The following is a 13,217-nucleotide window of genomic DNA, read 5'->3' as shown; positions in this document are numbered from 1 at the left end:
TTTTCTGTTCCCTTTGCGAGCTGCTGGAGCCAAATAGGAAGAGCCCTTGAATTGGGGCTTTGTGATGCCTCTGGCTGGAGCACAGCCAGTCTGACCAACACATCTGAGTCTGCATTCAGCCGTTCTCCCGGGACAAATGGAGTCTCCTCAGGAGGGGAGGGTGTGCTCTCACACAGGGCAGCCCTGGGCTGGCACTGGGACCCGCTCCAGCCACTCCCTCTGCCACAGCCCCATGGGGTCTCCATTCTTCCTGTGCTGCGATGTGCCACATCACAGATAAAAGGGAGGCTCTGGGACCCCCTGAGCTGACCCATTTCCCGGTTCTGGCACTCATGGCAGGGGATGAGTGTGGAAAGGAGCTGGCGCATATGGAGGCCCCATCCCTCCCTCTCCATAGCCCTGGGGCTCAGCTCCATGCTATGGGGCTGGGACACTTTGGGAAGAGCCTGGCCACACTTACTGAGTCGAGGAGGATTTGAATAGGAAAGTTTAATTCCAGTTTCACTTGGAAGGAGACAGCTTTTAAAAAACAACACAAGACAAACCAAAAAAATCAGAGGGAAAAGCTTGTTTGGATGTACTGCAATGGCAAGAGGATGCTGAATAGCTGCAGTGTTCATCAAAATTTCTTCCATAGGAGATCACATATTCCTAAAAGGTCTTAGTTAATTCCGTTATTAATTTCATTAATTATAATTTTAAAAGAAAGGGAGCATAATAACTTCTACTTGCTTTCATCTCTGGGAGCAGGGCCTAAGGAGAGAGAGAAAGCAGTGGCTGAAGGAAAAATGCCAGGATGAACTGAGTGTGCTTTGATAGAACTGCTCTTTCTACACCCCTCAACTTTTTAGAAACCTGTTTCTGAATTAACTGCTGATACCTCATAAAAATGAGCTATGGTGATCCTCCATCCGCTGCTCTTGCACCCAAGCCCCTCAGGTGTGGATGGAGATGGGGGCTCCCAGCAGGAAAAGTGTGTTTAATTCCTTATGGAGAGGAGAAGTGGCCCATGGGCTGGGCTTCTCACCTGCCACTCACTCCACCTCTCTGAAAATGGGAATTTCAGAGGATCCTAATTAACAACTAATGGTTAAGGAGGTGTTTTGGCAAGTCCTTTTGCCCCTTTCCCCGTGGTGAGCTGGACCCAAAGCTGCCGAGGGGCTCCGGTGTCGCCCCAGTGCCGGCGGCTGTCAGGGTGCAGGCAGGACCCGGCACACACAGAGCAGCCAGAGCTGTCCCACGGGCTCCTGCTCATTCCTGGGCACAGCAGTGCCTGTCAAAGCTTCCAGCTTTGCAGGGTTTTTGCAACCCACCTGCCTGCACTCGGTGGGATCTGCTCGGTTGCCCCCCATGAGCAGTAGAGGGAAGGTGGGTGGCTCTTGGACTTGGCAAACCCTTAATAGGAACGTGGTGCAGCCCTTTGCTGAATATTCATGAGGAACTAATTTGTGCTCATGTTTCCAGATTGTGCTTCAGTCTGGGTGATTTTTTTGTGTTGTTTTTTTTGTCTTGGCTTGCTCTGTTCAGCAGCCAACTCAGAAGGATTTGCAGGTCATTCTTCTGCTGTTCAGTTATATGTTAATTAGCCAGAGTGGGAATGATTGGCAAGCTCCCTCTCAGAGGCCCAAAACAGCATGCTGCACTGTGGTCCTGTAGCACATGGGTCCATCTTGGACATCATTCCCAGTGCCTTCAATCCCCAGGAAGAGCTCAGTGCTCCATGTCCCCAGTGTGCCCCTGCCTGCTGCGGGTGCTGGCAGAGGAGGAGGCTCTCCCCAGAGGAGTGAGTCTGGCTTCCCAGCTCCTGCTGCAGGAGTTCCACTGCTCTCCCAGGCTCTTCCTTTCTCTTCACCAGTCTTTCCCTGAGCAGAGGTGACCCCTCCTCCTCAGAACCCACCAAGTCTTCCCACAGGGAGCTGCCCACAAGCTGGTGGTGAGCTGCTGCCTGGTGGTTTGTGGTCTCTCTGTAGCTGCAGGCTATGTGTCCTGTGGCCATCTGTGTGGGCACCACAGCCTCACACAGCTTGTGGCCTTCTCCATGGGATCTTGTGGCCATCTGGACGGGCACCACAGCCTCCCACAGCAATGTCACCCCTCCTGGGGACAAGCCAGGAGCCACCTGCTCCTGGGCTGCTGCATGCAGAGGTACATCCCCCTGCCCATCCCATCCTCTTCCCTTGCCCCTTGCCACAGCTCCTGGTGCAGGTGAGCAGCCTCCCAGATGGAGAGCAAGAGAAGTTGGTCCCAGCTCTGGCCTGGAGTTTGGCTGTCTTCCCTGGTGGCCTCTGCACAGGGTGGGGGCAGCTGGGTCACCCTAGCTGTGCTGCTTGCTGGTGGTGAGAGGCAGGGGAGGACTCCTGGAGCAGGCTCCAGCCCCATTCCTGCTGCACCTTCAGCTGCTCCCCCACAGCTCTGCTGAGGAACAGGGACAGCACCATCCCTGTGCTGCCACCACCCCTCTGCACACCACCTTGGTGGAGACAGTGGAGCTCTTGGTTGGGCTTGGAGCTAGCTTTCCATGGCAGCACCTGCTTTTCTGTCTCAGGCCCTGCTGCTGGCACAGCCCTCTCCTCTGAGACGTGAGGAGGTGGCCACAGGAGAGCTGTGCCTGCAGCCCCACAGCTCTGCTTCCCTGCACTTCTGTGGCCTTGGGGTTTGGAGGCTCCTCATTAAGGAAATGAAAACAAGGCAAGTTCCTGGCTGCATTAGATGGGGCATTAATGGCACAGACAGCCCAGGAGTTTGACCTTACAGACACAGGAACTGTGTCTGCAAATGCTTTCACTGCACTGGGTTTGGGTTTGCTGATCAGGGAGTTAGTCACGAGGGTGGTGGTTTGTTTTGATCGTCCTTCCTGGCCTCAGCCCCGCAGTTGCTGCACTGATTAAATTAGGATTCACCCTTGGAGGACTCTACTCCTCTGGATTTGATGCAGATCGCTCTGTTCTGATATGTGAGGCTGCTAACATGGAGTCACAGTACCTGATATTGCAGGGGGTGATTCCAGAGGATGCACTTCCCTTCGGCTGTCCTGTAATTCCAGGGTCTGCAGGGCAGAATATGTAATTGCTGAGGTGAAAAGTTTTGCTGGGCTAAGCCTGCCCTGCTCCAGTTACACATCAGCAGGGGTAGTCAGGTTGGTGCCATTTCCTCATGGTAATTGTGCTTTCACCGCAGCCACGTGGGGAGAGAATCCTTTTCCCTGGAAAGCAGCTGGCAAGAAGGTTTGTTACTGTTTTTGGAAACCACCTGTGCTGAGCCCAGGGGTTTTGGGAGCCCCCAGGCATCCTGCTGCAGGACATCCTGACAGACAGATGGAATAGTCCATACAAGTGGAATGGGGAAGCAAAACTTCAGGCAGAGGAAGCTGTGGTCACTACTGAATTCATGAGGAAAATTCCCAATAGCCAGCAGTATGGCAGAGTCCATCTGCTCTGGTTTGTGGTGACACTGGTGTATGCTGTGCTTGCTTATCCATGCATTTCTGAGTGGGAGCAAGAGAAGAGGATTTCAGGGCTTTCAGGAGCTAGATGTCAAAAGATACCAGTAATTCCCCAGGAATCTGGAACTGCTTCCCACTTTCTTAAGCTTTCAAAAGCCAGACAGACATCTGGACATCCCATACATGCCTGCACTGTGTGTTCACCAGCTCCCAACTGCTTGGACCTGGCACAGAGGCTGCTGCCAGGCTGGAATTTCCTGATTTTAGTAATTTAGTTGCCTTCCAGGAATCCCTGATATGTCAGATACCATCTGAAGTGGGTATTTGTCAACCTGGCCCCTGCTCTGTTTTTTTTTTTTTGTGATCACCAGTGTCACAGTCAGTGCAAGGCAGGAGCCAGCAGCCTAGTGCTCATTTCTGCTGCTCCCTGCCTGCTCCCAGGGTTCCTTCTTGAGTGTCTCTGCTGCTCTCACTCACTTGTGCTCTCTTTGCACCACTGCTGACAGGCAGATGAGGATTTCCTGCCTGTCTGTCGACCTGCCAGGCTTCTGCTTTCCCTCTGGTACTCTTCAGAAACAGATGATAAACTCTTTAGAACAGAAAGTTGCCAAAATCTAATGAACCTTTTCTTGACCTTGACGTGCCTCTGACATTTCAGTGTTTGCCCAGTTGTTTCTGGGCTGTGTGAACAGCATGTCAGGAGATGGTGAGCAGGTTTTTGATGTATGAGTACATCTTCAGTTTACTGGATATTAAGAGATTTAGAGAGGGAACAGCACCTCATCAGTGGGGCTTTTTGCCATGATGTTGGCATGAAAAAATACTTCTTGTGCCACAGAGTATTGCTAGACTGGGTCTTGAGGTGTAATTGCATCCAAGATAGGCAAGGGGCTGTGAAAGCAGAGCAAATGAGAAGTGGCCTTTTCATTTGGCTGGGCTGACCAGAATTTGTCCATGGGAATACAGAACTGCACAACGGATTTTGGTGTTGATGCATGTTCTTATCTGGAAAATGCCAATAACTGGTTCTGCTTCAACCTCTTGCAGGAAAGAAAGAAAAAGTTTGAGAAGGATGGTGAGAAATTTTACTCTATGCTGGATCGCCACTTGCATTTGTCTTCCAAAAAGAAGGAATCTCAGTTACAGGAGGTGTGTATGGAATTTTTCTCAGAGTTAGGTCCAGAAGCAACAGCACCAGCTGCTCTAGGTTTTAAAAAAAGGGAGAGGAATCATCCCTTCCAGTAACCTGTTGAAATTGATAATCAGTGAAATCTACCCAAAGCCTGGATTCTCTGTGAGACCAGGGAGATCAAGTTCATAGTTCTCCTGGGTCTGTTGGATGATGGTAGTGGCTTTAGACATTGTCATTGCTTGTTGTCACCTTGATGGTGAAGGGCAGTGACCAGTGGCACTGGCACAGCTGGGGAGTGGCCACTCTTTCACCCGGGGGAAGTGCTCTGGCTGAAAAGTAACCAGTTATTATTCCTTTTGCTGGCCTGGCATCCTGCCTTGCTGCTGGTGCCTTTGGGTGCCTGTGGGGGCAGGCAGAGGAGGGAGGTTCCTTCCAGCTGGTGCTGCTGCAGGCACATTGCAGCAAAGAAGGAAACCCAGCTGTTCCAGCCCACACCAGAGCAGCTGGATCTGGTCAGATCTGTCAGACCAGTTGTCAAATGAACCTATGAGCATGTCTGCAAGGCTCTGGTGTGTGAGCTCTGGGAGCATTGTGTGCTCCTGCCACTGCTGCAGCTCCAGAATTGCTGGTTCTGGGACACAGATGGAGTCAGGCAAGAGGGTGGTGATGGTGGCTTTGTCAGGAGAAGAGGTTTGTGCTAAAATAATGATTGAGCTTTGGGAAAGCCTTGTCCTTGGAGAGTGAGAAGTAGTTTTGGATCCTTGAATGAAAGGGAGCCAGAAATGGGCAGACTTAGAAGAATATCCAGAGTTCCAGTTCACAGCTGGACACCAGACAGGTTTTTAGTGAGGACAGAATTATGTGTGAGCTGACAGACAAAAGCAAGTCAAATATTTTCAAACTACATGTGATGTATTTTTTTTTCCACCTTTCCCTCTTTCTTCTAGGCTGACCTTCAGGTGGACAAAGAGAGACACAATTTCTTTGAGTCCTCCCTCGAGTACGTGTACCAGATCCAGGAAGTACAAGAAAGCAAGAAATTCAGTATTGTGGAGCCGGTAGGAGTTTCCTTTTCTCTCAGTCTCATTGGCTGATGCTCAGATGTGCTGGCAGTGGCAGGAAGGGATGAGTTTCCAGGCTGGATTAGGTCCTGTGGGGCAGGAGTTAACCCTGCACCCTTGGCTTGCTGCAGCTTGATAGCCTTAGTGGTGCTTGGAGCACTGTGAAACCCCAGCCCTGTTTCTTCTGGCTGTCTGTGGATCCCGAGGAACAGGTTGAACACTGTACAGAGCTACAGGTCTTGTTATGGCTTATCTTGGCCCCCTGGGGTTTGGTAAGTACTGTGTGCAGAGGGACAGACCTGCCCTGCTCACCTGTGCCAGCCTGGCCTGCAGGGTCCCAGCCCTGGGTGGTGGCTCTGCCCCAGTGCCAGCTGCAGTGGAGTGTGGGATCCTGTGGATCTTGTGGATGAGCACTCTGCAGATCAGCTCTGGGTCTCCCTGCGGGCTCCTTCCTTCTGGGTGTTTTCTTCAGACAGATGTGTGGGTGGTACCTTGGGCTTTAGGAACACTGTGGTGGATAAACCGTACCAAGGCTGGCATTCCAATGTTGTGAGGAAAAAATATATGTATATGTAATTTCTGTAACCCCACACTCTGTCCATCTCTGCTTCCATTATAAACACAGAAGTTCAGCATGTCCCTTCCCCCCACTGCAGGTGCTGGCATTTCTCCACAGCCTCTTCACTTACAACAACCTGACAGTGGAGCTGACGCAGGATTTCCTCCCATACAAGCAGCAGCTCCAGCTCAGCCTGCAGAATGTGAGTCCCTGCCCAGCTGAAGGACTTTTCTGTGTGACTTCTATTCTCATTTGGATTTACACACCTCTGATGGCAAGGTCTTTCCACCCAGGCAGTCTGGCCATGTTTGCATTGTTGCAGATACAGTTATTTCCATCTCAGTTCACGTGGGTTTTCCCCTCTCCTGCATGGGACAGTTCCCATGTCTGTGAAATCATTTTCTCTGGAAGGGGCTACTGCAGTTGCATCATTTAACCTGGTGCATAAACAAGCCTGAGATTTTCTTTCAGTTTCACAAGATTGAAATTGTACTCTAAGGCCTCTAACCTTGATCTTAATGGTATTGGCTTCCTACAGGCTTGCTGCATGCTTTGGTAAGCTCCTCTGTTGGCCAAGTGTGTTCATGGGGTAGAATATCTGAGTCCTGTTTTTTTTATCCTCAGTCTTTCCTGTCTGTTCTTCATTTCTGTGGAACAACAGCCATAAATCTGAGCCAAGATGGTTTTGCTGGTGGCTCATTAATTGGTCCAGGTAGTACTCCATCAAAATGCCTGGATTTTGTACCCCCTGTTGATGTGACTCTTTCATGCTAAGCAGCCTTTGGGAGCAGAACACACCTGTTACCTGAGCAATGGTGTGAACAGGAGCTCAGCCACTGCCTCTGCTCCAGCCAGCCTTGGAACGTGCTGAAGTTCCTTAATTAAGGGAACAAGTGGCCTCCCAGCTGTGGCACTCCAGCACCATCTCTGCACACAATGTGTCTCTTCAGTCATCCCTTAGAGCTCAGTGGTTCTTATAGCCAGTTTCCATGTGGATTTGTGGAGCGGCTTCCATGTTTCGTACCTTGGGAACTGATTCATTTCTGCTATAGCACTGCAGATTTTCTAGGAATAAATGACCTACAGCTCACTCTTTGCTCATGTTCAAATATGTTTCTGTTTGTTTCCTGTTACCAGACAAGGAATCACTTTTCCAGCACACGGGAGGAACTGGAAGATCTGAAGAAGAGGATGAAGGAAGCGCCTCTAACCTGCAAGCTGCCCGGGCAGCCGACCATCGAGGGCTACCTGTACACTCAGGAGAAATGTAATGGCTTTGGGATGCACCTGCATGCAACAGGGAACGTGCAGGCCTGGGCTGCCCTCACATAACCCAGCTGTGGGCTGTATTCAGCTCCTCTGCCCAGGCCAGCCCTGCTGCAGTGGGTGTCAGCACTGCCAGGGCACGGCATGCCCAGGGTGTCACCTTCTGCCAGTGCCCGAGGTGTCACTGCCTGCAGTGCCTGGGGAAGCACCAGCAGCCTCAGCTGGCAGCTTTGTCAGCAGTGGCACAGAGCTTTGTCCAAATGACTTATCTGTGACAGCACAGGGCTAATTGCCCTGCACTCCAATGAGATGGGATTTATGACTCCAGAGCCTGGAGCTCTGGCAGGCTCTGCCTTGGCTGTGTTTTACCAGGATGAATCTGGTGTCCTGCCCAGCCTCCCTCTGGCAGCCTCTGCAGGCAGCTGAGCACAGCCAAGGTAGAACCAGTGCTGAGTTAAGCTGCTGAGAGCGAAACTTGTCATTCTGAGCAGAATCAAATCAGACCAAATACAGCTTTTTCCAAACCCTGCCTGCAGCTCTCCATGGCCATGCAGCAGGAATGTTCAGGGGACATAAATCTATACAAAATCGTGACCTCTGAGGCTACAGACAACTTTGTAAGCATTCATTCTTAATCCTAGATAGAAATCTATTTATACAAATATTTGTATGTCTGTTTATCTTGCTTTTAAAAGAAAGCACACTCAGTAATTTTAGATCCCAAATGTGGCATGTTCCTGCAGGCCAGTGGCTATTTGCTGCCTCTATTTATGCTTCCCTATAAATAAAGTATGAAGAGTTGTTCTTCGTGACAGTTGCAACTTAAAAACAAATTACAGAAAAAATACCAGTTGAATTATTTCCTATAAAGGGATTCAGGTAAGAAAACAGAGAAAAGTGTCAATGAATCCCAAATTAGGAACTTCAGAGTATTTTAAAGGTGCTGTTGTCTTTATTATTGAGTTTTCACCCACAGGAAAAAGTAGTGAGGTTTGTGAAACAGAAATTCAGGACATGTAGGATCCTGCCAGTGTAGGTCTTGGCTGGGCTTGGCCAAACCAGCCTGGCTTGTGGTCAGAGTCCCACAAACGCCCTTTCACCAGCAGCGAGCTGGGAGGGTGCTGAAGGCAGCTGCTGCCCTGTATTCCTGTCCTTCTCTTCCTTTCTGCTCCTCCCCTCCTCCAGCTCCTCCTCTCCTCCTGCTTCTCTCTTCAGCTCCTCCCCTTTCTCTCCTTCTCCTCCTCTCCTCTTCTTCTCCTGGCTCTTGCCCATGGAGACATCTGCAAGGGAGATGTCCCCCGGGGCTGGCAGTGTCCATCCCCAGAGAAGGGAGGACATGTGGGCAACACTGCCCATGCCTTGCTGGATGCATCCAGCTGCAGCCCTGTCCCTGATTCTGACCTCTCGTGTTCTGCAGGGGCGCTGGGCATCTCCTGGGTGAAGTATTACTGCCAGTACGAAAAAGAGGCAAAAACCTTACGGATGACACCCATAGACCAGAAGCCTGGAGCTAAGCAGGTGAGTTGGATGTCTGCAAACATTGGCCCAACCACCAGGCCCGTCTTCCACCCATGTATGGCCTCCGTCCCCGTGACAGCTGGCCCTACAGAGGGGTGGGCTCTGTCCCCTCCCTGCCTGCACAGGGCACTTTGTCACCTGGAAGAGGCACCCCTGTGAGGAGAGGTGTCACTCCACTGTGTCCCTGGGAGCCCAGGCCCTGCAGGGCTTGGCAGCAGACGTGGGTTGTGTGACATGAGAGATACCAGACGGTGCTGGCCCGTGAGTTTGGTCTGGGGTGAAGCTGGTGCCTCTCTGGAGCAGCTGATGTTGCTCCTTCCCTGTGCACAGGGGCTGGGAGCCACAAGAACTGTGGCAGCCACTGAAGTGCCTGAATGACTCAAGTTACTATGGGAGCTACTGCTTCCAACTGCAGCTTTTCCTTGCCTCAGCATGTGCTCACAGCACTGGTTTGTGGTTTAATTTCTACTCTCAGCACTGGTTCTGTGAGGCTGGGACAGTGTAGGGAGAGGAAAGGGCAACAGTGAAGCTCCAAACTGTACTAAGGCAGCAATTTGGGTAACTACTTTCACAAAGTGCTTTGGTTTCCCAAAGTCTGGGAGTTCCCTCAGTCCCTGCGCGTGACAGGGGAGGGGTGGGAGGATGGAGCACAGCCAGTGCCTCCAGCTGAGTCCCCCACCCTCCTCTGCCATGGAGCCTTCCCCAGGGCCTTCCCAGCCAGGCCTGTGTGCTCCAGTGTGTGAGCTCATGGTCTGGTTTTGGCAAGGCTCTGCACACTGCAGCGGGAAAATAAAATAGATGTTTTGCAACCCCTTGGCAGAGAGCTGGGCAAAGAAAGATCCAAACTATTGTATGGAGAGATTTGTTGTCATTTGTGCCATAAGCATGTTTAGTAAGGCTATAATCTAGAATAGATCTACTCACTGCAGGTGAGGGCTTGGAAAACTTAGTGCCTTACCAAACACTGGCAGTCTGGTAGCCTGCACCATCAGGTCACAGCTGGCCAAAAAGCCACAATCAAATTATGAATTGACTCTGCTGGGGAGCACAGGGATTTGAACAGAGGCAGAGCTGAGCCTCTCCAGAGCACATCTGCTCTATCTGGGGTGAGGAAGTGTACATGCCTTTGCCACATGGTGTTTGTGTAAAGCCATTTGGTTCATCAGTGGTGTTGGTAATAGGTTCTGATGAGCAGCCCTGATAAAATAAGGACGTAGCTGTGTCAGAGCATGGGTGAGCCTGGTCCTGGCCTCAGAGAGCAGGGAGTGCCTCGCTGGGTTGGTTGGAGCAGTGTTCCAGCACTGTAGGGCAGAGTGCTGCTGTGTGGGGTAGTCCTGCAAAGTCCAGAACATTCTCTGGCTGAGAACAAGCCTGGAACTCAGAGCCTCTTATGTCTGCCTGTGATGATGGTGGGAGAACCACCCATTCTCCAATGCCACCGGAATATCAGGACAGGCACCGTGGGCAGTGCTGGGCTGGGCTGCAGCTGAGGGGCCTGAGGAGCCCAAAATCTCCCATGTTTCTGTCCTTTCACCTTGGCTTTCATGTTCTCTCCTAGGGCACATTGGACTTGACCCTGAAATCCTGCGTAAGGAGGAAGACTGACTCCATAGACAAAAGGTTTTGTTTTGACATTGAAACTAATGAAAGGTGAGAGGCTTCGTGTCTGGAGGCCCCAGAGTGCAGGGGCCTGCAGTAAATCCCTCTTTGCTGTCTATTAAAAACAACTTTTCTTCCTTTCCCTGCCTGTCCCTGGGGGAACTGTGCACAGGTCCGGGACCATCACGCTGCAGGCACTCTCAGAAGCCAACCGAAGGCTGTGGATGGAGGCCATGGACGGGAAGGAGCCGGTGAGTGTTGCTGGAGCTGTTCCCAGCTGGAATGTGCTGCCGAGCAGTGTCCTCTGCCGGCGGGTGCTGCTCGGGATCAGTGCTGCACGGGCTCCATGTCGATCCCTCAGTTCCCACTGGGGGTTTTGGGTTTCCCCCGTAAATCTCGGGATGTTCCTTTGCTATGCCAGCTCTCCTGAGGACCGGCCTTTCCAGGGCTGGTTCGCTCCTATTCCTGCTCCTCACTGTGTTTTGTCTGTCCCTGATCTTAGTCACCTCTTCTACGGTGTCACTGCCCACCTTGCACCCGTGTTCTCCCACCTTTCTGTGCCTACTGGTGTTCCCTTCCTTCAGTCTGAGCAAAGCCCAGAGCCCTGTGGTTTGCCTACAGAACAGAGAATTTCCGTAGCAGTAGGTGCCCCACTGAAATGCAGGCAGGCAGCAGAAACTCCTTGATTGTGCAGATAATGGGTTCTTGCCTAATTATAAAATGAGAATTCTATGGGACATTGTCTTTTTTGCTGTAATTGCTTCTGGGTAATCTAGGGGTGATTTATGGGATGCTGGATTTTTCTTTCAGAAATAAATACCAAATCATGCTGATGATGTTTTTGATTCTCCCTCCCCCATTCCCTCCCCTTTTTCAGATTTATCACAGTCCCATCACGAAGCAGGAGGAAAGTGAGTCACTTCTGTTGCTGTTCTTTGGGTTCTCACAGCCTTGAGGTTAGGCAGGATTTTCCTTGCAGATACACTCATCCTCAATTCCTGCTGAGTAGCACTGTCCCCACTCCCTGACAGCAGTGTCACTTCAGGTTTTGTACCAGTGTCTGGCACTGAGCCCAGATAAGGAGTTGCACAAAGCTGCAGTGAGCAGTTTTTATTTAGCCAGGAGTAGTGGAATGTGAGGTTCAATTTGCACCTTCAAACCCCAGTGGGAGGTTCTGAGGATGTGTCCCTTAACAAAAGTTGTAATAGGGCAATAGAGGTGGCATTGAGTTCCCTGCATCTCCCACCCAGCACCATGTTCCATGTCCCCCTCTCAGTGTGCAGTGGGGTGTACCCTGCAGAGCCCAAGAACACTGAGACACACTGCAGAGCCCTGGAAGCCCTCTGGGGCTCTGTTAGCTGGCTGAAACCTGCACTGCTCAGAGCTCACTTCATCAGCTCTGTAACTAGCTGGCTCTAGGGGGAGCATTCCCAGAAGCATGAGGACAAACCTGCTGTGTGGCTGTGTTCACATCACACATTGGGAGGAATGTGAATTGGGGTTTCACTGAATAAACATTCTCTATTTGTCATAGATTAGAGCTGGTAAGAATTCCAGTGGTATCATAGTCCCCAGTATCAAGCACCAGGTGGGTCTGTGCTTATTCCTGGGGTAGGGCTAAGAGCCATCTGAGCTTGGTGTAGCTGTTGCCCAGAGCAGACAGAATCAATATAAACAACCTGCTGAAAAGGCAGGGATCCCATAGGATTCCCCAGCTCGGTGGAGCAAGCGCTGTGCTCAGTTTTCCTCAGCACATCAAGCTGGATTGGTTTTGCTTTTTAATCCTAGTGATGTAGATAAGCAGAAATTACACAGTCCCATGATGAGGAAGAGCTTTAACTACAGATTTTGCTCTGGAAGTGATTATTCAAGTCTTTATCATACACAATCCAAATAATTTATACTATTATTATTATTAAACACCTATTTATACTGTTGTTATTAAAGACAGAGAGGGGGTAGGGAGCAGTCCTGCAACTCAAAATAAATTTGAGGAAAAATGGGAGAACATATGGAGCTACTAACTCCTTTGTCAGGATGTCCAGAATGCCGGTGTTTCCTGAGGGGGAGGGGAGGTGGGTGCAGGTGTGAGCACTCTGTGTGCTGAGGTATTGTGGCTCTGGGTGCTGAGAAGAGCTGGGGCTGGAGCTGGGGGGGTCCCAGGGGTCTCCAGGAGTGCTCAGGCAGCTAACACAGCTTCCTTGTCCAAAACAGTGGAGCTGAACGAGGTGGGCTTCAAGTTTGTTCGCAAGTGCATCAACGCAGTGGAGACCAAAGGTGAGGAGCTCACCCAGCCCAGTGCTGTTTCCCATGGCCTTGAGTTACACTGTGGTTCCTGCAGAACTTCTGCTTTTAGCTGAGGAATGTGCTCTTCACTTAAATGCATGTTCTTCAGGAGCAGAAATCCCACCTGGTTTGGGATGTTGTACCAAGTCAGTTGGGGTTGAACTTTCACCTTTATACTGTTTTGACTCGTGGTTTTCTCAGATTTGGCCCTGAGCACAGCTGTGTTGGGCAGGAGAACAAGGGTGGTGGCTACAAGCTGCTTCAGCCCCAGGCTGTGAAGCAGCAGAAGCAGGTGGAAGGGTGGCAGTTCATCCTCTGGGCTGTTACATGTGATCCAGCCTGCACCAGTGAACA

General features: G+C 51.0%; 1 protein-coding gene across 2 annotated transcripts in view; it reads left to right on the top strand.

Annotated features, from left to right (window-relative positions):
* Positions 1–13,217, top strand: part of OPHN1 (oligophrenin 1) — a 52,430-nt gene that overhangs the window by 22,126 nt on the left and 17,087 nt on the right. For both annotated transcript variants that reach the window (XM_058847990.1, XM_058847989.1), the window contains exons 5-13: positions 4,490–4,591; positions 5,522–5,632; positions 6,292–6,396; positions 7,332–7,461; positions 8,878–8,978; positions 10,537–10,628; positions 10,750–10,828; positions 11,455–11,488; positions 12,792–12,854. In XM_058847990.1, the coding sequence (XP_058703973.1) occupies positions 4,490–4,591; positions 5,522–5,632; positions 6,292–6,396; positions 7,332–7,461; positions 8,878–8,978; positions 10,537–10,628; positions 10,750–10,828; positions 11,455–11,488; positions 12,792–12,854 (817 nt within the window). The remainder of the gene's footprint in view (positions 1–4,489; positions 4,592–5,521; positions 5,633–6,291; positions 6,397–7,331; positions 7,462–8,877; positions 8,979–10,536; positions 10,629–10,749; positions 10,829–11,454; positions 11,489–12,791; positions 12,855–13,217) is intronic.

Source organism: Poecile atricapillus, chromosome 12 (genome assembly GCF_030490865.1).
Source record: "Poecile atricapillus isolate bPoeAtr1 chromosome 12, bPoeAtr1.hap1, whole genome shotgun sequence".
Classification (NCBI taxonomy): Eukaryota; Metazoa; Chordata; class Aves; order Passeriformes; family Paridae; genus Poecile; species Poecile atricapillus.
The sequence above is the reverse complement of the archived record's forward strand: the minus strand, read 5'-3'. Positions and strand labels throughout refer to the sequence as shown.